The sequence below is a fragment of the Lytechinus variegatus genome, chromosome 17 (assembly GCF_018143015.1).
Source record: "Lytechinus variegatus isolate NC3 chromosome 17, Lvar_3.0, whole genome shotgun sequence".
Classification (NCBI taxonomy): Eukaryota; Metazoa; Echinodermata; class Echinoidea; order Temnopleuroida; family Toxopneustidae; genus Lytechinus; species Lytechinus variegatus.
Genome location: NC_054756.1, coordinates 4,389,803 through 4,416,840, shown reverse-complemented (window position 1 = coordinate 4,416,840; position 27,038 = coordinate 4,389,803). Strand labels below are relative to the sequence as shown.

Below are 27,038 nucleotides of genomic sequence, written 5' to 3'. Positions count from 1 at the left end.
TAGAAGGAGAGAACTTTTCGTTACTTTTCGGATTACCTAAACAAGTGTTTTCCATGTTCTTAAAATGCACCCCTTAAAGGACAAGTCCACCCCAATAAAAACTTGATTTGAATAAAATTTGAATTGATAAGTTTCTTTCATACCTTTTTATGATTTCATACCATATACAGAAAATCATGATTACCTTTAAAATTCTCTAGACATATGGTATAATTTATTGGTTAAAGTGTCAAATACGAGTCTACATATATGCTTGTAAACTACATGCACGTCTTGGATGGTTTATTTCCAATTCGTCTACTGTCAATTCTTTCAATTGCCAACTGGTCTAGAATGCTATCAGTTGGTCTACCATCAATTCATCCACTATCCACATGGTCTAGTTGCCATTTCGTCCATTCACTATTTGGCTTTATTGGATAAAATGTTAATTGTGCAAAATGAATGAAAATGAAATGGATTGACAAACTGGTTATGAGACAAAACGGTCTTAGGCGAAATGGTGATTGGACCAAATAGTTGTTTAATAGGCAAAATGTTAATGGATGGAGTGGCATGAGACTATTAAAATGAAAGTAGACCATTTGATGAGTGGACGAGTTGGCAGTAGACGAATTGGCAGTTTACCTGCTTAGACTACTGGGTGAGAAATCAATTCTAGCAGGCATGCACTACATGTACATGTATGCATTTATTGTAATTACATGTACATGTATTTATAACTTCGCACTTCTGGATAAAATTCAGTTTATTTGAATGAATGTGATATAAATCATTATTCCATGGCATTTTTTCAGCTTGTATTGTTAAACTCACAAAGGTTTGTTCCAAAGTTCAGGAAATGAAGAAGTGTTACCCATTTTTTTCCCCTAAAGGTATAAAAGGTGACTTTGTGGAAATAATGTAGATTTCGTTCCCACAGTTCCTTTTGTGTAACACAATCACAGAACAGGAAATCCTTTCTATGTTGAATGAAATTTCATGGCAAATTTGTCTGAATTTGTACAGTTCATCCTCTCTACCAAGAAATAAGTCCATGAAAGATCACACTGTATTACCTTATTTAAAGTGTAGTACTAAGGACAACACTAGTCAAGCTTCAATTAACCAGTGAGAGTAAATATTTATTTATTTACTGGTATTTCCATGTCTGTATTAGGAATGATATTTTTTCAACTGGGTTCATGTACAATATTCTGATAATTAATAATTATACTTGCTTATATAGCGCTTAATACTTACTTTGTAAGAAGTCTCTAAGCGCTCTACAGTGTATGCAGCATAATTACCCTGGCTTTAGCAGTGCAGCTGTTATGCGCGCTGCGTTTCAAGGAATAAATTCCTGCCAGGTACCCATTTACCTCACCTGGGTTGAGTGCAGCACATTGTGGATCAATTTCTTGCTGATGGAAATTACGCCATGGATGGGATTCGAACCCACGACCCTTTGTTTCAGAGTCAGAAGACTAATCCACTGGGCCACAACACTCCACTATCATACCTATGATAGGTATCATAGGTGTAATATTATGCTATTTCATGCACAGTATATACATGTATTGTGCATAGAAATTCACTTTACTTTGGAAGATAGGGAGTATTTCATCAGACAAGTAGTCAGTGATTTTCACTAACTCTTTGTTATAAGCTACTGAAATCCTTGCATCTGATTGGCTCATAGCAATTTTGTCAGTGAAAACCCACTGACAGGATGCCTTGTGAAAGACTCCCCACGGTTTCCTGACTTTAGATTTGATAAATTATAATAATGTATGCTTTTAGTTTTAGTTTCTGTTTGCACTAGAAACCTGATCTGACCGCCATATTGACTATTAAAGAGAGAGATTGCTGGGATTAGAAACTAGTGAGCTCTTCTCATTAAAAAGCACAGATATTTCCATGTTTGTATTTTCTCCCATACCATATTGTAGATTCTAGACTGTCTTTGTCTGTCTACATGTGACTGTGTGTCTGTCTGTGTGTGTTTGTATGTACATGTATGTCTTTCTGTCCTTTTCTATTTCTGTCTCTCTCACACTCACTCACCAAATAGAATGACATGCTTCATTTAACTTTATTTTCCGTACTTTGTGAATAGAAATAATTTGATTTACATATGAATGATGAAAAATAAAACAGGGACCATTTTGAATATATTCCTTTCATGTTTCAAATATTCTTAATGATATAGGTTTTTATAGGGTGTCATTCAGTTATCTAGACCAAACAGTGTACTACCAATAATCTATAAACTCCATAATCACAGTTGAAAGAGATTATTGTATTTGATTGAAAACATGTTTCAATCAGATAGTGCAGCCCCATGACGTAATTGAATTTGATTTACATTCAAATGATGAAAAAAATATTGTGTCATGGAAATTCACATGCTGAAAACATGCAGAAATGAAAAATAACTCACATAACTTATGCAAATTAACTTAATGTAAAAATTAATCGGTACAGCGGGCTAAAATGAGCATTGAAAATTTGAAATTAAAATTGTTGCATACAAGTTGGATAGAGTTCAAATTTGACATATGATGGTACTGTTAATAAATTGAACATACAATGTCATGTAATTATCATCATTGTTCTTATTTTTCATTCTATCAAAAGCATTTGTTATACATAATTGGTAAATAATAATTTATCTGTTTCTGGTTATTCTCTTTTCAGTTGGTATTTTGGAAAGTGTGCCCGTAAAGATGCAGAGAAGAAATTGATGGCGATTGGTTTATCTAAAGGACAGTTCATAGTCCGAGATGGAGAAGCGAATCCTGGTAAGAATACTACCCCCAAGGAAATGGGGGATTTCAAGTCTGGTACTTGATTCGTTGCGATCCAAATTTCAAAGATTTGCTCCTCTTCTCCGGTGACAAGAATCGTGCAGACTCGATAATCCAAGCCTAATGGACATTGCAGCTCTCAAAAATCTTAGCGATCAGAGTTCAGAATAGTGGAAGGACTATTGAAATCAAATTTTAGTCTAGTTGGAGCCTCTGTGTAGGAATAAAAGCAAATCCAAATCATGATGACGTCATCATCGGCTGCGACTTGAAGCCGATTTGGACTTTACTCCACAGGGCTTGCCGCAAAGCAAAATTATTATTTGTTATTTCTCATAATGAAATAATTGTACTTCTTGGAACTTTAACATTTAATACGAAATATGATTTATTGAAAGATCATGTGCTTAGAATCCCGTAGTGTGTGCTGTGCTTTTTTATTAATTGATCGTTTATTTACTCCATTCTCATTCTTTTTGCCTCCCAGGCACATGTGATGCCAAATAAACAATAATGATAATAAAAGATTTTGTTTTATTGTTCTGATGTGAATGAATAGATTCAGGAATTTTAAATTCAAATTTTTATTTGTACCAGTACAAAAATGTAAACATTTGTATTTTTATTCATGTAACTTTGACCAAGGTAAAATTGATGATGAAATGTGCCCCAAAGGTAAAGTTTCTGTATTTAATTGACAAGTTTATTGAAAAATTTATTTTCAATTGCATATTTGCAAGAGACTTGAGAAAGTTCCCTGGCTGTAATAGCTGTGCTCATGTGAGAGTAACATATTATGTCGATACCTATATTCTCTCATCATTTTTTTACTCAACTTTGACTTTGAATGTTATTAGTATTACTCTGTTATCTATCAAATTGTTGTTTTAGGTACATACTCGTTGTCTGTGAGAGATCATGATGTCCAGAAAGGAGAGCATGTGAAACATTACAGGATACGCAAGATGGATGGAGGACAGGGGTTCTTCATCACTCAAAGAAGTGTCTTTCCAACGCTTGCAGAGTTGGTTCGTCACTACCAGAGTAAGTATCACAAATCCTTTCAAAGGGATGGGGTTTATGGTCACAAAATTTGTGCTACATGTATGTGATATCCCTATATAATTGATTTATGACCTACATGTAAGAACATGTTCCAGTTGTGCGTAAAGTTGTTCGTAACTTAACAAACAGCTTTATGAAACACCCACCTGGAATGATTTTGTCAATCTATACAATGGTTTGCCAAAAGTATCTGTCAAAACGTGTGTGAGAAGGATGAGATTGACAGGTCATTGTGTCTGACATATTGAACTATCTGCAAATCCCCTCATTCTCTGGGAGCCTAAGCAAGGCGAAGGAAGAAATGGGAGAAGTCAGGCCACTTATTTCAGTGTTTTGAAGAAAGACACAGGCCTTGATAGCATAACTGAGGACAGCCATGCTTGATAGAGCGCTCTGGATGTGCTGCTATGTTTTCATGGACCCAGAGCCCTTTCATAAAGCTGTCCGTAAGTTCAGAATGACTTTACGCACGACTAGTGTCCATTGCTTGTGCTATGTGATATCCCTATGTAACTGATTTAGTGCCTAAAGTTGTGCATAACTTTACGAACAGCTTTATCAGCACCACAACGAGATGGTGTAGGTTAAAGCCATTCCATGCCCTTGAATTGAATATACAAATAATGTCCACCATCAAGGGCATTGGTAAGAACTATACACATGAGGTACACTTGGAACTGTTATAACCGGGTTACAAGGATTTAAATATGACTTAGAGTTGCACTTAAATGCTGACCCGTTTATGATATGCAACATGCAATCTTTTTGATCCATACGCGGTAGTGTTCATCCTTATGGCATGATCCGTCCCATGCGGTCATGCCTTTTATAATGCACGCAACAAGGCATTTAAGTGCAACTCTAAGGGGGTGTTGCAAGAAAATATTTGCGATCAATTGCAAATATTCTGTTGCAATTTTACAACCGATAGATCAACTTGAGCTATAGCAAATCAGATTAATCTTCTTGTTTCAAGGAGCGGATTAGCAATCAATCACTCATTTGTAATTAACTGCAAGATATATGATTGATTTAGGGACCAAAAATAGACTTGCAATTGATGGCAAGTTTCTTGCAACACCCCATAAGTCTTAAGTTAAATCTTTGTGAACCCCCCGCCCAGTTCAAAACTGTTCCCAAGGTACCTGCTTACCCCAGTTTGAGGCATAGCTAGGGGTGTTTGAACTGTTTCATAGTGTTGGTTATTGTTCTAATACCTGAGTGAATGAAGTGCATTATATACTTCCAAAGATACATGTAGTGATGTGGATCATTGAAACCACGACTGGTCAATAGAACATGTAGTTATTAGAACCACAAACTTATGATATTTGTATTTTTGTGTAAGTTTAAAGAGATAGATGTGAAATAAATGAAACTGAAATGATATTTGTATTTTAAGAGATCTACCTGTATGTGAAATAAATAAAATTGCAACAACTTTTGTGTTTTTGTGTATTTTTCAAGAGATTTATGTGAAATAAACGAAACTGAAATGATTTTTGTGTATTTTTCAAGAGATGTCTGCGTAATAAATGAAAACTGAAACTGAAGTCTCACGCTTGAGGCTTCTGCCTTTGGGACTCTTTATCTCCTCACCTGTATCACAGTCTATTCCCATATACTTTATACCCAATGCCCATGATCTCACTCTGAGTCACAGAATACCTCATGCAAAGCTTGTCTTTGAATTAGTCATTCCTGGTACATGTACAATTCATCATCAAATTTTCATGTTAGTTAAAAATGATATGACTGGCCTTGCGACAGATTCCAGCCAATCAATCGATCAGGATCAGTGTCACAATTTTACAAAAATATTTTTCTCTCCTGAACAGGGAATAATTTTGCTTTACAAATTTGAATAGCATTTTTTTTGTCATAAGAGAAAAGCTCTCAACTACATGTATAAGTAATGTATAGTTGTATGTGAAATTATTCTATGCAAAAGATTTTATGCGTAGCAGGCTTTAAAAAATGTGGAGCAAATTGCGATGCGATACCAGGAAAATTATTCCCTGCTGAATGTGGAATATTATTTCTATTTCTTGTTTTCTGTTTGTCCAGTGAACGTTGATGGCCTGTGCTGTATCTTGACCAAAGCTTGCCCCAAGGAGAATCCAAACACCATCGGTCTTGGTAAGGACCGATGGGAGATCCCTAGGGATTCCCTTAAGATGACCAGAAGACTCGGACACGGTCAGTTTGGTGAAGTCTGGCAAGGTGGGTAGTGTGTTTTTTCTCCCTTTATTGTTTGCGTTGTATGATCCAATGGTTGGAGAATTGGCATAAACTGTGATGACTTGAGAACTGATCAGTTATTAGAATACATTGGGCCCCTAACAGAAGTCGGGTTTAAAGTTGTGGTTTAAGTATGGATAGCCAATTGTAACATAAATCACTAATGGTAGAGATATCATATTTCTGCTCATTTGACTCTCAAATCATTCTCAATTGTCTAGGAAGTACATGTATGAATAAGATAACTGTCTTCACCATTGAAGAATCAAGAAAAAGCGCAGCAAACATAGGAAACATACAATATACATGTTATAGAGATTTTGACACTTTTGGCTTCCCATAATATTAACACAGAGTTAGACCATGGTCTAAGATGAACTCGACTTCAGAATACGGGCCATTAAGTCTCAACTGCCATTTCTCCTAATAAAAGGAAGTTTTTGCACAGTGATATGAAAAAGAAAAGAGAAAATGTATTGTCGAATTCCCTTTATAACAAAGAATAACCAAGAGGTCATTGTCAGAAATTGGTTAATAAAATCAGCAATTTAGTCCTTGACTGGATAAACAACATATTTTAAATTTTTCGTCAGCTCTAAAAATTAGAATGAAACTGCTGTTACGGTTCACCAATTTTTGACAAAGACCTCCCAGCTGTCCTTTGTCTTATGACAGGCAATTTGAATACATTTACTGTGTTGTTGAATCCTCCCTTCATCTTTGAGTGAAAGCACAAGAACTATGTGCCAACATGTATATTCTGTGGCTCTGTAAGAGCTCCTGCAAAGTTAGGAAAACAGAAAAAAAAGAAAAGATAAATAATTGGCAATGTACTACAAATATTGGTCTTTGAGTCTATTTTTGAATGTTTCTACTGGTTGGAATGTTCACTTCTAAAAAATAATATGTGTACTCAGAAGGGCAACGAAGAAAATCAAATTTCTATTTTCATCCATGTAAGAGTCTTAAACCCTACTGTCGCACCCCTCTGTCCATCTATGGACCACCTTTATACCCTCCTATATTACCCCTTGTTCCACCTTCAGGAGTATGGAATGGTAATACACCTGTCGCTGTCAAGACACTGAAGGAGGGAACCATGTCACCAACAGCCTTCCTGGCTGAAGCCAATGTCATGAAGAAAGTCAGACATGAACGCCTCGTGCAGCTGTATGCCGTGTGTTCAGACAGGGTAAGTCACATGACCACAGTCCTGGATAGTGGAGGGGGGGGGGGGGGGGTGGACCAGCTTGTATACACCTGTATATTGTTCAGTTTCCACCTGTTGTGATGAGTAATTTCTGTACACCATGTGCATCCCATGGCACCCGTAATCAAGCAAACATCAAGAAACATTGAAACCACTGAAGATTGTCAAAATATGAGAACATCATGGTCTAGTGGTTCTGACTCCTGCCTTCAAACAGAGGGTCATGGGTTTGAATCCTAGCCATGGTGTGTTTTCCTTCAGCAAGATATTTATCCGCACTGTGCTGCACTCAAACTGACAGGATTGATATCCTTGCAGTGAGTGCCATTGAAAAACCGATAGCTCAAGCTAAATCTGGGGTAATAATTCAGATTCAGATATTTTTATCGTATATAATGTAATTAGGTACAAATTGAAATGCAGTTTGTTTTCACAAAATAATTTAGAGTGTCATTATGATCCAAACAATGATAAGAGAAATTAAGATTAAGGAAGGGGGATATCATTTTAAGTATGCCTATTAAATGTAGAGATTGAAACAGGAACAAAAGAATTTTACAAGCTCTGCTTTTCAGTTGGCCCTCCCTCCCTTTCAAATATTTACATATCTCGATCTGATGATTGTCTATTTTAATTTTAGAATGTAATTTATTTTTTGTATGTACTTCAAATGTGATTATAATATGTTACTATGTCAATTGAATCATAATTGTAAATATGAAATTGAAAGTGGAAAATAAATAATTGAATTGAAATTGAATTGAATTTAGGAGGCGTGAGGTTCTGCCGGGAAGTGATATCAGACGTTTGCCTGATAGCAGCGATTTGTATTCTCAGGCAAGAAGAGCTTTACAAATCCAGTTATTATGAGAGTTGTTGTTGTTAACATCATCATCATCATAATCTCATCATCATCATCATCGTTATCATCATTGTTATTATTGTTCCTAGTTGCAATGTGTTCATTATGATTATTGGCATTAACATGCTTTGTTGTTGTTGTTTTCTTTACAGGAACCAATTTACATTGTGACAGAGTTGATGTCAAATGGAAGTTTACTGGACTATCTCAAGGATGGTAAAGGCAAAGATACCAAGCTCACAACTCATGTTGATATGGGGGCACAGGTGAGTCTAAAATAAAACAAATAATCACAGTTGGTGATGGGCAAACTATCACTTTCGAGGTACCTGTACGCTGGATGTAGGTAATTGCCTTCAGCAAGAAATCTATCCAAAAATGCTGCACTCAACACAGGTGAGGGAAGTGGTACCAGCAGGAAGCAATCCCTCCAAAAGCTGTGCACACAGGAATCGGTAGACCAGCTTAGCTGGGGTAATATAGGAGCACCTTAAGCATCTTGCAAGGTGGATATATGCACTACGCAGATGCCATATATTATTTATTCATGAGAAGCACTGAGGTTTACCGAAGGTATACTTTACTTCCTTTGTAGATCGCAAGCGGTATGGCTTACCTGGAATCAATGAACTTTGTTCATCGAGATCTCGCTGCAAGGAACGTCTTGGTGGGTGATGGCAATATCGTGAAGGTCGCTGACTTTGGCCTTGCTAGACTGATTGAAGAAGATGAGTACATGGCAAGAGTTGGTAAGTCACCCCCTCCCCTTATAATGGAATCTCCCTTTTTCCGATGATGATATATTGTACATATTACTTAACCTAATCAGTTGTTCTAATTAATATGATATAAATTGTATTAGTCCAATTAATAATAATAGGCCATTAAGTATGTACTTTCAGATCTGGGTCCCGTCATATCTATGGAAAGCCAGCAACGTCAGCATCTAAAATGCATGTTTGTTCAAAATGTCTTCTAGATATGATGCATACTAGCTCATACATTCATTATTGTCTTAACGTTGAGTGTGCTTTCTCTTTGTTTACAAAGGACATTGTGCATATTTCCTGTAGGAACAACTTTGTCAATGATAGATTTCCATATAGTTGAGGTTTATTGGATCAATTTCAACTCTTTGTAAGATGGGGTTCTATCTCCTGGGGCCCGTTGCAGAAAGAGTTGCGTTTAAACGCAAGCCAAAAAATATCAATCGCAAGTCCAAAATGCGCGCTGTTGATTGGTTGAAAATCAAGTTGCGCATGATTTTTAGAGTTGCGTTTGATTGCAACTCTTTCTGCAGCGGGCCCCTGAAATGACTTGTATCTGGTTTCTAGTTCATATGAATGCTCTCAAAATATCATTGCTTGAACTGTTCATGAATTAAATGAAAGTTACTATTATAGTAATTTTGCCATCCAATGATAACTCCCTTGGTAACAATGCTTAACAGCCAATCAAAATCAAGGATTCCATGCAGGTTACCATTGCATGCAAAGATACCATAATGGGGACCTTTTTATGCAACAGGGCACAATTTATTTTCAGCTTAGATTTCATGATTTCATAAATTTCAGTTTATATGACTGTACCAGATATAGGTTTACATGTAGGTTTCTTTTATCTTCTCCTGGTCAGATTTGCCTCCTTCGATATTGAAGATTCTCGCAGACACAGAGCTACCAAGTCTCACACATTATGCGTGAGACTCAAGCATTTTGGACTCTTGTTCATCCCCTCAAATCTCTGTCTCACGCAACTATCACCGCCTATCCCCATATACATTGTACATAATGTCTGTGATCTCACTCAGATTCACAGAAAATCTCACGCATAGCTGGTCTTTGTACTTGGCATCTCTGTAGACATGGTTGACGCAATGTGTGTGAGTAGATGGGTGCAGGTGTAGTCCATATTCACAACAACCATCTTCTTTTTGTGGTTTCCTTATAGGTGCCAAGTTCCCAATCAAATGGACGGCTCCAGAGGCTGCTCTTCATGGCCGATTCACAATCAAATCAGATGTATGGTCATTTGGTGTCCTTTTAACGGAGATCGTCACCTTCGGTCGCATACCATATCCAGGTTAGTAGATATAGCCTAATTATGAAGACCACATGTATATATACTGCCCTCTATAGTCGATTCACAATTATATCAGATGTATGGTCATTTAGTGTCCTAACAGAAATCGTCACCTTCGGGCACAATCCATATCCTGGTGAGTCATAGTCCATGTCCTGGACGATTTTCATTGATTGGCCAAAACAAAAAATCTTGACAGTGAGTCCAAATATAATGAAGACATGACCTTTTGCTGCCCCCTAGGATATGACCGCCCCTCACAGACATTAGCACACAAATATTTAAAGTATGTTTTGAATACAATCTGTGCATAATGCTGATTGCCAGAGTTTGTTGACCAACCGGAATCTAGAGGAAGGAAGGCTGGGCTAGGTGGGCGGGATATTGGTTCCCTAAAATCTGACAGGGAACTTGCCAAGATACACTGGACTGTAGTTCAACTACTCTCTGCATGGGTGTGTGGTGATATACATACAAAGTAAAAAAAAAAAATGTTCAACAGTCTAGTGCCCTTTTTACACAGGATTTTCCTAACCCCGGACTATCGCTAACCCCGTACTATCCTTAACCCCGTACTATTTTTTTTCCTTTAGTGGTTTTTGTCGATCATTCGTAGTACAAGTGCGTCACTCGTACACTTTTTACACACGCTACAATTTCCTTAACCCCGTACTATAGGTAGGGCCAAATTGCCATTTAGCCCCACCTATAGTACGGGGTTAAGCTTAGCCCACTTTCGTTTTACACATGCGATCTTAACCCCGTACTATTGCTCTTATCACCGCAATTGGTGGGATAACCCTGCTTTTTTGCAGGGCCAAATAATCCCGTACTATAGGTGGGGTTAGCCCACTTTGCAAAAACGCTGTGTAAAACGAAAGTGGGTTAAGGAAATTTTAGCCTGTCTAAAAAGGGTATAGGAGGTTGACCAGGGGCCCGTTTCATAAAGAGTTCCAACTGTTGTAACTTTGCCATTACAGCAAATACCATGGCAACAGGGCTCAGTAGCCATCAAACTCAAGGTTGCTGTGGTAGTTGCGATAATGGCAAAGTTACAACAGTTGCAACTGTTTATGAAACAGGCCCCTAGTGAGTCATTACTGGGTATTACTGCAAGTCATGAAAAACTATCATGACTGATAAAGTTTATAGTAGATTAGGGACATACACCTTATACAACACAAAGATTGATCCTTGACAGCTGATTGGAAGAATGCACGTCACATGACATTCAGAGGATTCCTTTAACTTGTGTTTGTTTGTTTTACGCCTCAGGGATGACGAATCGTGAGGTTCTCGACCAAGTGGATCTTGGATATCGGATGCCCAAGATGCACCATTGCCCCGACTCACTCTACGAGATCATGTTGAAATGCTGGCACAAAGATCCCCAGCAGAGACCAACCTTCGAGTTCCTACACTTCTGCTTGGATGACTACTTCGTCTCGACCGAGCCCAACTACAAGGAAGCCGATTAGCTGGCTAGGATAAAATGAACAGTATACTTGGAGATCTATCATACAGCTCTATCGTTGATAATAAAATATATTTTGTGGAGGTGCCTGAATGTGCGTCGTTTCATGGGAAGAGCTACGAGTATGGATGTTCGGATTTACTAAAACGGGACATCCCGCCAGAACTTGGGGACCCGACTCTGTTTCTCGGGTTTCAAATGAAATCCTCTTCCTTCAAAGACATCTGGATGAATATCGTCCAGGAACGAGGGAGCGTTACTCCTCCTTACAGGTTCTGATTAAAGTTGTTTTCCTTTGAAGACATGAAACCTCCAGAAACTAAGATGGAACTGTGACTTTGTCTCTGGTGCATCGTTTCCCCGTTTGATAAAAATCATGTTCTCTGTAAAACAATTGGGATTCAATCCTTCAGGTCACTGCAACGACACTCACTCTTTGGTAGAAGTACTTCACTTCTCAATTTGATAATCTTTCTTTAATGAAAGATGACATCATCATAAATTACAATATCGATCACTATTATACAGGGGTAATATCATGAAGATTTTTGTCAGTGACTGTCATTGATTTTCACCGACTACTGGACCAATCAGAGGCAAGGATTTTCAGTAGCTTGTAAAATCTGTCTCGGAAAAATCACTGACAAAACTGTTCATGAAACACTCCACAAGACATGATGATGTCATGAGGGAATTTCATTTCAAAAAGCTATTTCTGAAAAAGAGGTCTAAATCCCAATTATTTCTGACATCCAGTCTTACAAATAATGTGCTACAAAACAAAGATTTTCTTTTCTTAACATGTGGTGTTAATTGGAATGCATCATGCCTTTAATAAATACAGGTTGTTATCATTCTGTGACATTTTTGTGTTTGATATTCTGTTATCATTTGAATATTCCAAGGGGGATCATTCCAATAATGATTTTGTAAATTATGGTCACTTGATTTTAAACCAATGTGTATGTATATAAAAATTAATGTAAAAAGTGCAAAATATATTAGTCCTAATTAGGAAGCTTATGTGATTAGTTTAAATATGCCATCTCTGTTGTCTTTGCCAAACAGATTTTTAATGAGAATTTTTTTTTCTTTTGTAATCTATCATTGAATCTCATGGTGCAGGATTTCATACGTTTGGTTTGAGTATTTGGGAGGAAAACTTATATTTCATTCTCATCTCTCATCAATAGAAAAATAAAAACATGTGGGATTGATGGTATTGAATTGAAGTCAGTAGCAACCATTTGCAAAACAATGCCTATCATTGGTGTATAGCTACAATCCTGTCTTATGTATACTTTGCAAACATAGCAAAGTGGTATGTGGATTTTTAATTAAAATTAGTTACAGAATTCCTCTATACATCATGCACAACCCGGTGATCTTTGATATAATTTCTTGCTGATTTTAATTCTGTTTTTAATCATTGATTTTATTAATTGTTTGTAATTATTGCTACTAATCATTCCTTTCAGTAATTGATCCCAAGCCACTATACCAACCCTGCCCCCCACAAAAAAAAAAATCTGTGTAAACAAATTAAAATTAGTTTCAGAATTCATCTATTCATCAGGCATGTGCAAACCAGTGATATTATAATTCCACCCTGATTTAAATTCTGTTTTTAATCATTGATTTTATGAATTGTTTGTAATTATTGCTATTAATCATTCCTTTCAGTAATTGATCCCAAGCCACTATACCAACCCTGCCCCCTCCCCCAAAAAAAAATCTGTGTAAACACACCCTCATCATGTGTGTGGGTCATTCAGATCAGATCAGAACACTGGCTCTAACGTACTATTTTATTTATCATTTGATAGTAGAACATATTTTTATACTTGTCTCATGTTTTTAGGGACATTTTCAATACATTCCTTTTCTATATGCTTTGGGTGTTGAGAAACAAAAGGATTTATTTCAGAATCATTGATTTTTAGAAACGTAATTTAATCATTTTCTACCAAGCAAAACTGCATGTACAGTATATACAGTTCACCTCATATATTTGCTAACAGTAGCATTACTAGGAGACACGTGCTATTTGAATTGAGATTTTCTTGGAAGAAAAATATAAGACAACACTTTTCACAAATTCATGGATTTTTAGTTACGATCTCCTATTTCTCGACATTTGATTTGATCAACATATTAAGAGTACTTTTTCACTTCACTATGTATAGATTCATTGCATAAAACAGTAACTGCATTTTCTACATTTTAGTATGTTTTTAATTCAATCATGTGGGAAATATATATATATTGGGTATCTTGAATGTACATTTCACATTTCAATAACTTCGTACACATAGGTGAATGCTTTATTGCTTTATCAAATATCATGAAAATTGGTAATTATTTACTTGCTTTGAAGGCTTGCATGGAAGTAAGAAAGGGTGAAGAGGTTTGTATTTACAAAAAGCCTACATGTAGAAATGGTAGTCCTGAAAAAGACTATTTTGTTCCCTTTTGGTAAAGGTTCTGAAAAGGATGGTCTTTCGTGACGAAGCACAGGGCATGCTGTACCAAATGTGGAGACCTATTTAAGTTCTTTTCAGAACTTTTACTGAAAGAGAATGAAATAGTCTTTTTCCAGACTACCTTACATGTACTACATGGTTTACTTGCAAATCCTTTAACCCAAATTGGTAATTTGATGTGGTAAAATGTGGTATGTTAATGTTCAGAACTTGATATGCTTGTATTACAGTTCTTTCATAATGCTTGAATGTAAAGAACAAAAGCCTAAGGATGTACAAAAATGAACCAGTACCTCAATTTTTTCAATGACATGTGGAATAATTTACAGATATTATTTTATTTTTGAGATTTGGAACTGGTATTCATTGCCTGATTGAAAAGGTCACTATCAAGGAAGATAGTGAAAGGTGTCTATTTTTTCTTAAAAATGCCTATTGAAAAGAAAGATGGGTTATCATTGACTGTGTTGAGTGCTCTGAGTTTCCCAATGATCAATGTTGAGAGATATTCCACAGACAATGTGATGGACTGATTCAGCCAAGGACGAAGGTTCAAATCCTTGTCATGTCTTTCATATATGCTGATGGCCGGTTCTTGTACATGAATCAACCAATCATTTTCATTTATTTTCATAGATTTTCATTTTTACTCACTATGGTTTAGATATTTTCATGCCTTATGAAAGTAACTTATTTTTTTCATATGATATATTATATATCAACTATTAATAGTTTCTTATTTTTATAGATGTTAATTATACTTCACTCTTTATACTTTAGTTAAAAAAACATTGTATTCTTTTGTTCTTCATATAAAAATCATGTTACTATTATGTGCCATGTCATACTTGTAGCGTTGTACATGTATATTATAGAATTATTGGTGTTCTGGACGAATAAATGACCTCTATTCCATACATCTACCTACATGTAGTCTAGCCTACACGTAGTGTAAATATTCTATCTTTGCTACTATTTTTGTCTATTTTCATTAATTTTTTTTAAGTACCTAGAGCTTTCTATGAAGACTCTGTACAGTGCATTTCATTTTTATGTGGAATATCGAGACATTAATGGTGCGTTTTTCGATAATCAATGATGGTGTAAATTTACCTATGCATGTACAATGTTTTATACATGGTAACCTCATCAGAGGTAATTTTGCTTTGTTGGTAAGGTCAAAGGTCAAGTGATGTCATAATGATTGTGCATGTAATTTTTTTTATGGTATGATGTCATAATGGAAATTTGACTTTGTAGTGTCATTGTAAGTCTGTGACTAAAGCTTACACAGGCTGGGACGCAGCTTGGTTTGACGATCTAAAACATTTTTATTTTCCTACAAACCTATAAATATGTTCTATAATTCATCTTTTGTAGAATCACATCTTTACTTTTTTTCTTTACAAGAAATATTGGCCCCGTCTTTCAAAGAGTTACAATTGATCTAATCAATCGTAACTATTGAAATCCATCAGTGTCATAATTTTTTCTACAGGAAATTTGCAAAATATCCTTTTTTAACAATGGAGATCACACCAAATTGTCAAGAAATCAATGAATTTATGGATATACATTCCTATCTAGATTTTTTTTAACAAACATGAAGTTTATGTTGACATTGCTGGCCGTCCATGGTTGCGATTGATCGGATCAATTGCAACTCTTTGTTAGACGGGCCCCTGGTCAGTTTGCAATTGCATACATTTTGAAGATCAATTACTTCATCTCTTTCAAAGATATTCAAGAAATTTGTATGTGATATGTTGTATGTGGACTTTGGAAACCTACAAGGAGATGCACATTTCAGCCTGTGGGTATGCAAGGAATGAGATGTACTCCTTTTTCTTCAAATGACCTGTAAATACCACACATTTTGTATTAAATGTCACTAAGCAAATTAATCAGGATTTTGAAAGTTTGTAAATAATGCAGTCTTTTGAGAGTAATTATAAGGTGGAATATACTAAAAATTATTTTGATATGTATAGATTAAACACTCCATGTTATTGCAAAATTTCAATTGCAAATCCATGTTTTATAGAATCCCATTTTATATACATGTAACACCAGAGGGAAATATATATAGCCTCAATTAGAATTCAGTCAAATTGTTAAAATGTTACCGAAACATAAACCCAGTGTTCAACCCTTAGATATGTATTGTGAAAGCTTTTTATTGTAATCTAATGATTAATTAGAATTAAATCTTATTCGAAATTACGTCAGGGGTATGTCGATAGCTGGGATGTTATTATCCAAATTTTCTAAATTTGAAATGTTATTGAATCAGGAAGTATCTCAGAAATTAATTTGTTACTCATAAAAGCTTCCCTGCTTAGTTGGTGCATGTGTGTTTGTTCTTTGTTCTTTCACCCCCTCCGTCATCTATAACGAATCTTTAAAAATACTAATGCCGACACAACCCTGAACGCCGATCTTTCTGGCTGTTTGCTTGCTATGTCCATTTTATGATCATGGAAACTCATTTTATTTAGAACTGGGAAGAATTGATTCCCCTGTATGGGGGCTGTATATCATCCTGTCCATGACAAATTGTATTTAATGCTGAACTGAGCTGTTCAAAGGGTTGCTCCTAAAGAATTTAGCCAGTGTAAACCAACATATGTAAGGCATGCAAGCCATAGCAAGATGTCATTTGTGTTAACTGGAAGCAATTATTGATAAAATAATATGATTAAATGATAAATAGGTTTGCTATAGGTACGCTGGCTAAAACTTGTTCAGCTGTTAGAATCCTTGATACATACGGGTTCTCTTTAAATTTCATCAGGGCTATTTCTTTCATTTTAGGGTCAAGTAGCCATTTGACTGTGTGAACATGTATTTTGGGGGTGATTCTGTATACAAGAATTTGTATAACATAAAATGTTAAAGTAAATTATTGCATTGTAAGATTAATGACATTGAGGTATGTTACTTGCCTGTATGTATATGATATAGACCAAATGAATATGTTTCAAGCCCTTTTTTTAAACTGGTGTTTGCTTTTTAAATAACAGCAACAATTTTCTGTTTCTTTCTGGACCAACCTGCAAACACTAATATCTGAGTGCATAATGCTCAATTTACTCTAACAATTATACATTCATTGAGTTTGACTGTTTTGGTAAAATTTCAAATAATTCTAAACAAAACCACTGTTATTACATGGAAGCTTTTAAAGGGTTAGAAAATTTTTTTAAATAAGTTTTAACACTTAATTTTTATTGTAAATGTATCTCTAATCTACACTGTATTGGTATCAAAGCTCAGTCAAAATTTTCTATTCTTGACAATTTCGTAAAGTAATGAACATTTTTCCTTGTCTTACCCTCATTCTTATTTGTTCACAAATTGCTCAAGCCCTGATTGGGTAAATAGCATTACAACCTTTCATGTGAACTAGAATAAAGATACAAACCATTCCTAGAAGGTCCCACATTAAGAGGGACGGACATGCATACTTTATTGAATTGCTCTCCTGCATCACCACTGCATGATATGTGCTTTAGAGCGTTTCGAACCAAATATGTCTACCAAATACTAATCATCAATAATAAAGAAAAGTTCCCATTTAATGCACATTTTTAGAAGAAAATTATATTTTCTGTATCGCTGTGTAGGTACTATATCGGAAAGAATATGATTCTTTTTCCACATCAACTATGCTTGTAAATAAATATAACTTTACATCAGATATTTTTATGCATGTACATTGTATAGAATTTAAATGATTTGAGATTGGCAGGAGATAGCAAAGTAAAATCAAAGTTTATTTTTATGACATAGAATGCAGAAAAAAAATGTATATCAATTTCAAGAAATTTCAAAAGATGAGGGTATTATCCGATGTAGCATGTTTGAATATTTTTTTAATTCATAAATTTTATCATCCCTCTAAGCTTTATACTATCAAGTTTATGTTAATGCTGAGATTATTATTTTCATTTCATAAAGTGTAACAGAAATTAAGACTTCACTCCAGTGTGTGGCTGTTTAAGGCTGGGGCCTTTGGCGTATTGTTGATTAATATGAGTTTTTTTTTTAGAAATGTGATATGATTATTAGATTTTTCTTTCTTTCACAATCAAACAATATTCAACTGTTTTTGGTAGGCTTTCCTTCAGTGCTGAAAACGTCATGAGGGCCAGTTTCACGAAGCTTGGCTCTTGATCATAGAGTTGATTGTTACGATTGATTACATTCATAATAATGTGCAATCAAGCATCCATATCAAATACGTTATCAATCGCTTATCTTTGTGCAACAGGTCCCTGACCTTTGCTACAGCTGGCTTAGTTTCATTAACCCATAGGAGACCGAGACCTCATCTATGCGGGCTGGAGTGTATTTGTAGTGAGATCGTTGAATCTTCAACAAGTTAAGTCTGTTTGTGGATGGACTCCCATATCCATAGTGATTTTGTATATGTATGTTAACAGTCAATGAGTATAAAAGTTAGACCTGGGCGACCGTCTTACAAAGAGTTACAATTGATCTGATCTATCTCAGGTTTATGGAAATCCATCAATGTCATAATTTTTTTCTTTTGGAAATTGGCTCAAAGTCCTTTGAAAAGAAAGAGAGGAATATTGAATTGTCAAGAAAAGCGTGTATGAATGTACATCATTTCTATAAAATATCTTGAACAAACATGTATTTTAGATGTTAACATTGCTGGCTTTCCATAGTTGCGATTGATTGGATCAATCGCAACTCTTTGTAAAATGGGCCCCATATGTAGCATTGCTGAAAATGCATACAAAATGAAATAATAAGTTTTCTTTTCTGATTATGTCACTTCAATCAGAAATGATCCCTGTCAGTGATATCTCCAGTACTTTTAAAACAATAGTACATTTTCTAGTACTTGGTCAAGCTTTGTGAGATGTATGCCATTGCTTGACCCAGCATCATGTTATCAATATAAATGTATAATGGCCTTATACTAGTACTTTTTCAGTTTATTTCATATTGCATCGGAATGCTGCATAAATGTGTTTTGAATACAATGATCTTAAATGTTTGAATAAAGAAGTGGTCAGCTATATAAAAAAACAAACCAAATCAAAATGACATTTACATTATTTGTGATAAACCAATAATTTTATATAACTAGGCCGTGTATGATAAATGAGGAATGAGATACATGTCTTTTTTTTAAATTTACAATATAGCACTTTTACATTGTAGATGTAGATGTACATGTAGCGCCAGATTTTTAAAGAAAGCTCTATAAATATAACCCAGTACGCTATTGTCATATTGTTATCAGTAGATAATTGTAAACTATACACCGTCACTATTTTACTAGTACTTTTTATATAGAATTCTTACAATATGTAATGCTTTGTATATTAATTAAAAAAAGGAACACAAGGTTTCTCCCTGCAATAAAAAAAAAGATGTAAAAGATTTGACTTTGTCTTAATGTTTCTTTTGTTTAGTTGTTGTGTTTTGGCCAAGATTGAAATTCGACTGTTTAATCAGTATAGCAAAATCGAAAAGTCAAAGAAAGCTGTGTCTAGTACCAGGGGCAAATCCAGCAGATACTAAAGGGGAGGGAGACTTAAAAATAACAAGCCCCCCCCAAAAAAAAAAGAGGTCATTGCAACTCATAGTGAGAGGCTCTGGACCTGTGCCCGTGTTAAACATAACTATAACATTTCTATTTCTGTCTTTGCAGACTCTCCTTTTCTTTTTCTTCAATCTCTAGTTCAACCTTTCTCTGTCTCTCTCTCCCTCTCTTTCAGTATATTGACTCTCTTATTTCTCTGTTATGCCTGTGTCTCTCTTGATAACCCCCTCGCTTCTACTCTTATTTGGGAGGTTATACACTTTATCAAAAGATTGTTTTTAAACAATTCAAATCATATGCACATTTCAATTCACCATTATTTTGATTCACGAACAATCCTTGCACTTCTATCATAACGGATGCAAATAAAAATGGTATTTTCTTCAGCTTTTGATTTTAATCGTCATCAATAAGTTCTGTTTTATTGCTTAGTGGAGAAGAACACACCCCTTGTTATATTGAAGGTGGCGTTCACCCTGACAAAAAGTCGATTGTAAAAATAGCAAAAAAAAAATTATTAAAAATATTGCAGAAGTTTTGAGAAAAATCCATCACAGAATAACAAAGATATTAGAATTTAAATTATTTCATTTGTGACATATGTGAGCAGCTTTCTTACATATCATATGGTAAAAAAAAATCAATGAAATGTCATTTTCTCAAAAATTTGCAAATAGTCTTTACTGTATCTTCAGTATGTCAATAGACAAATCATTTCACACCCATTCCTAAATGAAAACAAAAATAAATACCACAAACCATTAAAAAATTGAAATTTATGTATTTTATTTTACATAACATAAGGGGCAGCTGCTCGTTTATAATGTCACAAATCCAAAACCTGAAATTCTAATTACTTTCTTGATTTAATGGATTTCCTCACATCTTCACCATTGTTTTTCATAATTCTTTCTGCTATTTGTACAACAAAGTTTTCTTCAGGACGAACTTCCCCTTTAACAAAGGGAAATAGATTTGGAAGTTGTACAGCCATCATTAAGAACAACAATATCTCATTTTTTTTAAAATGAAATTCTTGCTTCGGTTGCCCATCTGCATTGGATTGAAACCATGATGCATAAGGCTGATTGATGCTTGTGAGTCTGCTGTGCAAACCCTTCAATCAAGGAAAGTGGTCTGTCACTGCCAGTAACTTGTGTACAAAAGATGATGATGGTGTTGAACAGCATTTGTATCGCGCTATTTATCTACAAAAAAAAACATTTAAAGTCATTGGCTCCCCAATATGTCACACATTATTCACAAAGTTGTTGGAAAAGATGGGTGTAAATTAGTTCAGAATTGAAGGTCTCAAAGTTGTTACAATTACAAAGTTGGATTGGTAAAGAATTCCAAAGCTGAGACGCAACTGACAAAACAGCTCTATCCCTGTAAGTTTTCATGAAGATTTGAAGATCCCTCTCGTTGAAACAGAAAGTTTTCTTTATCTTAGTCTCGTGGGAAGACCCACTTATTGATAAGAGTTTGCAATCAGGGTCTGTGACTGCAGACTAGTGAAATACCACATGAGCCAACTTGCATCTCCTTTGCGAGGTTGATATCAACGAAAGAGCCTTCTGAGATTTGAATCCATTACCACATGTCCCGTCGAACTTTCATGCCACGGACCACAATAGCATCATATTCATCCTGCTCAGTAAGACCTTGCCCAAAGTGATCAATAGTAAAGTACAGACTACTAGAACGGTGTCAGGTCTTATCCATCAGGCATATCGTTACTCCACTTATCACCAGCCCCATTCCAATGTATGTTTCTGAAGCACGAGGAGAAAACAAATACAGATGAAACAAGTCATACTTTAGTCAATTTCACATACAGAACAACAAGTACATGTATCACAAACAGGGGCCCGTTTCATAAAGGACTTGCAACTGTTGTAACTTTGTCATAATATCAACTGCCATGGTAACAGGGCTTAACAGCCAATCAGAATGAAGGTTTCCATGGTAGTTGCCATAATGGCAAAGTTGCAACGGTTGTAACTATTTATGAAATGGTCCCCTGAAATGACAAAATATAATGTGGAATTGTATTAATATGGGATAGTTACCAAGGCCCTGTAGTATAAAGTTTAGCAAATTGATCGTGGGGCTAACTCAATGATTTATTCCATTAATTGTATATGATGATCGTGAAGACGTTGTGATCTAGTGATTAATTGGCTCTCGTCTTTTAATCAGAGGGACTTGGGTTCAAATGGCATATTTTCCTTCAGCAAGAAATTTGCCCACATTGTGCTGCACTCAACCCAGGTGAGGTGAATGGGTACCCAGTAGGATGTATTCCTTAAATGCTTTAGCGCCTACATGTATATGGCTGCTCAGCTACAGCCAGGGTATTAATACGATACCAAGTATCAAGTGCAGTAGCTGCGCTATATGAATGGACCATATTATATTGTAAGCATTCTTCATAGCAGCAGTATACTAGCCTCAGGGGAGCTATCCAGGGGAGTTCCCTTACAAATCCATTCCTAGAGGATGGTTACCTATACAGATTTCGAGATATTTCCTCTTTCAGAGGGCATACCATACCTGTTCCTCCGATCCTCTCTCCCAGAATCTTGCCTGTCAATGTTGTGACAATAAATGTAAGGGAATTTGTAATCGGGGCTACCATTGATAAGTCTGCAAAAAAGTAAACAAATAAAGAAATTTTAAAAATCAAACCGGCATGCAAACTCTGTGTTATATTCTTTGATGGAATTTCATCAAACCTTCACTGATCAAAATGGTTCTTTCATTGTTTACTTTTTATATAAAATGCAAAGGTGAACTGCTATTTATTTAAAAACCCAAACTGGAGCTAAAAGTGAAATTTAAACATTTAAACTGGAATTTGCATTTTCAGCATCTAAGAACTCATATTTCTAGAATTATTGGTATTATGTTCAAACTAAAAGATACGTTAATGCCAAAGTCTATTATACTATTGTACAATTCTTTCATATTATCTTATTCATCTTATGCTAATATTGCTTGGGGTTGTGGAACCAAAAGAAACGTTAATTCCTTACTGTTATTGCAGAAAAGAGCCATAAGAATTTGCACAAGTTCTGCTTACTTAGCCCATACTGATCCAATTTTCAAAAAACTGAAAATATTAAAAATATCTGATATCAATATCTTACAAACTGCAAACTTTATGTTTAATTATGCTAATCACTTGGTTCCAAGCAATTTTAATTCAATGTTTATACGTAATACCCAGGTTCATGAACACAATACCAGAAGTTCCAACAATTTTCATCTTAGTAATCCCAAAACAGTACTTGCTTATAAATCCATCAGACATAGAGGACCCGATCTTTGGCACTCACTGCCTCGTAAAATAAAAGAATGTTCTTCGCTTTCTTCTTTTAAACGTAAGCTAAAAAAACATATCATATCATCATAATTATGACTCATGAATTTTCTTAAAGTGTATTTAGATAATTTATAATTGTTACACTGGTTTCCAGTTCCCGATGGGGGGGGGTAGGACATCTGTACTTCTTTTTCTCTTCATGTCCTCATTTTTAATATGTCAATATATGTATCGCCATGATGGCACTCGGGGTCTGCCTCGTCAAGACCTTTCGGTCTTTTGCAGTCTCCCAAATTTCATTTTGTATTCATGTATGTTTAATTGCTTTCTTATCAATTATGTATTTTTCTGATATTGTATCTTGTGTTTTTTATTGAATGGAATTTGAATAAATTGAATTGAATTGAATTGAAATTGACAACTTGAAAATATACAAACTATATTGTACAACAGCGTAGGTTTTATGCAAATTCACCGCACTTAATGGCCTGAATTAGGTGACATCACACCGTGTTAAGAAGGTTGTGATTGTATAGGTTTGAACATAGGAAAGATGGATTTTTCTTTAGATTATGCATAAATAAGCTTTTGATTATTGGGTCCATCTAGGGCTATAGTTATGCATACACACCTGCAGAAGCAAGAGTAAGGTAATAGACGACAGATCCACTTTGATTGATCAGGAACGCCAATAGATACTGGAGGATTTCAAATAGAAAAATAATTGGAGAAATGAGTAGTAATCATTTTTAACTTTTCATGATGGTTGTTCAGCTTTGGTCACAGACTTATCATAAAAGTGTACAGTGATACAAGATAACATAATGATCATAGCTAGTATAAATACTACTTAACTATACTAAAATTAGAGTATGAAATGAAAATCACTGCTTAATAAAATTGGGGAGCTTATTAATTCTCCCAATGAATGATAATTGAATGAATAGTATTTGTGAAGATACATGTACTAGTATATTGGAGGTAGTATTATATGACAAAGAAACTCTCTTCTTAAAAGGGATAATTACGAGCTACATGTGCAATTTGATATCAGTTGTAAAAAGATTGCACAAGCACTGATTTTTGTAATACACATGATCTGCAAGTCCCCAGTTTTCAATTTTATAACAGGCCAGTTCTGTGTACTTTGGTGACAAAAAAAAACATATAATAAGCAGTTTAGAAGGGAAAAAAGTTTCCATTTGTATCTATACCCACACGTCAATCAGAATGCAGATAAAGTTTGGCAAAAATAACACTACGAACAGGTTTGATTAGCAGATTTTCCTGTGATATACATATAGTTGCATTGTTTGTTTTTATACTGGATTTAACTCTGATATTTATGATATTCACTGATTTTTTTCAAGTACACATTTTATACCTGAAAACTGTTTTTCTTAAATTTCAGTGCTCTTTCTGTATTCTGTGATTTTGTTTGGGTTTTTTATGTGTTGCAGAAAACTGGGGACTTTGAATTTTTTATAAAACATGGATTGGATACTGCCATCAAATTTTGTCATCATTGGCCACTGAGCTTGCCCTACCTTCCAGTTCAAGAAAAGATGCTTCATCTCGAACAAGAATTGCACGACAGCATTCTTGTGTTTCACCGACTCAATGCCAGCGCCCTCTCTCTTCAAGAATGGGTTAGTTCCTCCCCAGAGTATAGCGACAACCACAAGCCAGAGAGCTGCGAGAGATCCACCATCATTATCCTCCATCTGAATTTAATGAAAACATGGAAAATTAAACAAACTGACCATCAAAGTAGCAAAATAGATTATCTGCTCTCTCTCACTTTTCATACCACCCATAATTGTGCTGCATTGCATTGTAATAAAAGTTTGTATTTCAAAGTTGATTTAAATCATTAGGAATAGCCATAGCCTAGGCCCTAGGAAATTAACAACTTTGTTCGAGTGAGACCCTGAACTTTGGTATAACAAGAAAACCCAACCAAAATAACTAAAGATTGTCAAGACTTCAGCCTGTTCCAGTTTATTCACTTCCTGTTTCTCCATTGTTTGCTAACCCATAGGGCCAAGGGGTACGTGCGGTCAGACACGGCCTAGTCGCCCAGCCCTCGCCCGGTCCGCGTCCGGGCACTCGACTCCAGTCTCTCGGCTCAGCTGTGTCGCGTCGGTCGCTTAAAAGCCTACATTACAATCACATCCAATCCGAAAAGATGAATACTTATATTGACTGAATTGTGCCGTAAACATGTAAAGGCCATTATGTAAACATTACCTTTATTATATCAAAGAACAATTGGCGTTAAAATACATTGAATCAAAGTTTACGAGTGGTGAGGCTTTAGAAAGTTTAGTCTTAGCAGACTCTTTTATGTTTTCCAGAAAGTTATGGTGGCGCCTAGAGTTGTTTTTGCTGAAATTCCCCGGTGCCAAGCAAAGATGTTAGAGCGCCGCGAATCTTTGGTTCCAAGTTCAATCCATCTGTCAGAATTATAATACAAATGAAAAAGGGCTAAAACAGGAAAACTCATTGTACAAGAATCAAATCTCACAATATAATAAGTGTTATTGATTCAGATAAACCCCAATTTTTTTTTTTTACTTTTTTTCATCATGAAAGTCGGCGGCTTTCGATTCCTGGTACTATTGAGTTGACCAAAAATATATTTCTATTAACATATTGCTTTAAAAAAATCAAAATTGATTTATGCATTAATACCATGCTGGCAACGTGTGCAAATTTGTCTTCTTTCTTTTTTTTCATAATCATAACAGACTTAAAATGGGTTAGAGTTTTCCTCCTCGGATATCTGACAAACAATTAAGCTAATACACCAAAAAAGTCTATTTCATAGAAGTTTTTTTTATATTTATTAATTCAATTCATTACTTTCCATTAATTCAATTCATCCATTTATTTTTTTGTGTCTTCATTCATTCACTCGCTCATTCATTCAATTATTCATTCATTCATGAAAGTTGATAATAAAACGGATTGATTGATTGATTCATTCATTCTTTTATTCATTCATTCAAGGGGGTGATAAAGTAGGTTTTGGTCTGATACGGTGGATCGGCCGGGAGCGTGGGCGGGAGGTTATGCATACTAGGCAATATTTTTCCTTTTCTTTCTTGTCTTTTTTTTTCAATGTCAAATTTATTTTGTATTGCAATGTATACTATTTTAATGTTTTTGATAAAAAAATGAATAAATAAACAAATAATTAATTAATTCTTTCCTTTTCCCAGACGCGGGAGCTCTGCATTCAGTACATTAATGAACTTCTTAAAGGGCATGTCCGACCCTTACAAACTTCATTTGCCAAGGAAAAATCAACTCCCTGTAGCATAATACTAAAATCGGATCGATGTGAGATAATTTAATTAAGATTTCACTAAGTTATTTCACCGTAACAGTTATGGCCTGGTCGATATTCAAATATAAAGGGGACCGATGATCGATCTCACCCCGGGCATCACTGTACACTCCCCACTATTTCTTATGTATTTTATTACATGAAAAAAAATGATATGAAATAGCTAGGGTCTATTTCAGTTTTATCCTTATTGAGTTTTACTCCTCCCTCAACATGAGGAATATTGTTACCTTTACCCGATATTCTGGGAGGGTTCAGTTATGACCTAATTCTGTAAATATATATATATATATATATATATATATAAAGAAAATAATAAATAAATAAATAAATAAATTTCCAAAAAGATGAATAAAAATTTCATTATTCGAACCAAATGAAAAAATTAAAAACCGTAAGTGATTGACATCGACTGACTCTCAATTATCAATGAGTTATGCATAATGTATACTGTTGATGTAAGTAAAAGTTCAAAATATCATTCATCAAATTTTGCTGATTCTTCGATCAGCGTGCTGCTTGCCTGAGTATTCTCTAAGTTTCTCGGGTGGACTTGAACAATAGGCTATAC

General features: G+C 35.1%; 2 protein-coding genes across 3 annotated transcripts in view; one reads left to right on the top strand and one right to left on the bottom strand.

The window, feature by feature from the left end:
* LOC121430446 (tyrosine-protein kinase fyna-like) overlaps positions 1 to 14,385 on the top strand; it is a 48,371-nt gene extending 33,986 nt beyond the window's left edge. For both annotated transcript variants that reach the window (XM_041627712.1, XM_041627713.1), the window contains 8 exons: positions 2,680 to 2,783; positions 3,681 to 3,833; positions 5,922 to 6,077; positions 7,142 to 7,287; positions 8,320 to 8,433; positions 8,763 to 8,916; positions 10,118 to 10,249; positions 11,525 to 14,385. In XM_041627712.1, the coding sequence (XP_041483646.1) occupies positions 2,680 to 2,783; positions 3,681 to 3,833; positions 5,922 to 6,077; positions 7,142 to 7,287; positions 8,320 to 8,433; positions 8,763 to 8,916; positions 10,118 to 10,249; positions 11,525 to 11,727 (1,162 nt within the window). In that variant the 3' untranslated portion in view covers positions 11,728 to 14,385. The remainder of the gene's footprint in view (positions 1 to 2,679; positions 2,784 to 3,680; positions 3,834 to 5,921; positions 6,078 to 7,141; positions 7,288 to 8,319; positions 8,434 to 8,762; positions 8,917 to 10,117; positions 10,250 to 11,524) is intronic.
* Positions 14,386 to 20,861: 6,476 nt separating this feature from the next.
* On the bottom strand, positions 20,862 to 25,469 carry LOC121431414 (transmembrane protein 234-like). Its single transcript, XM_041628979.1, has 5 exons — positions 25,366 to 25,469; positions 24,663 to 24,839; positions 23,747 to 23,813; positions 22,344 to 22,436; positions 20,862 to 21,562 (listed from the first exon to the last, which is right to left on the bottom strand). Exons 2-5 carry the CDS (start codon positions 24,837 to 24,839, stop codon positions 21,498 to 21,500), a joined length of 402 nt encoding a protein of 133 aa, XP_041484913.1. The 5' UTR covers positions 25,366 to 25,469; the 3' UTR covers positions 20,862 to 21,497.
* Positions 25,470 to 27,038: the final 1,569 nt, after the last annotated feature.

What these genes read in the sequence shown, in the direction of transcription:
- LOC121431414 (XM_041628979.1), bottom strand. Translation starts at nt 24,839, where the DNA reads ATGGAGGATAATGATGGTGGATCTCTCGCAGCTCTCTGGCTTGTGGTT. An exon ending in ATCTTTTCTTGAACTGGAAG is followed by an intron (nt 23,814 to 24,662) that starts GTAGGGCAAGCT and finishes GAAATCCTCCAG; the next exon opens with TATCTATTGGCGTTCCTGAT. An exon ending in AGAGAGGATCGGAGGAACAG is followed by an intron (nt 21,563 to 22,343) that starts GTATGGTATGCC and finishes CTCGTGCTTCAG; the next exon opens with AAACATACATTGGAATGGGG.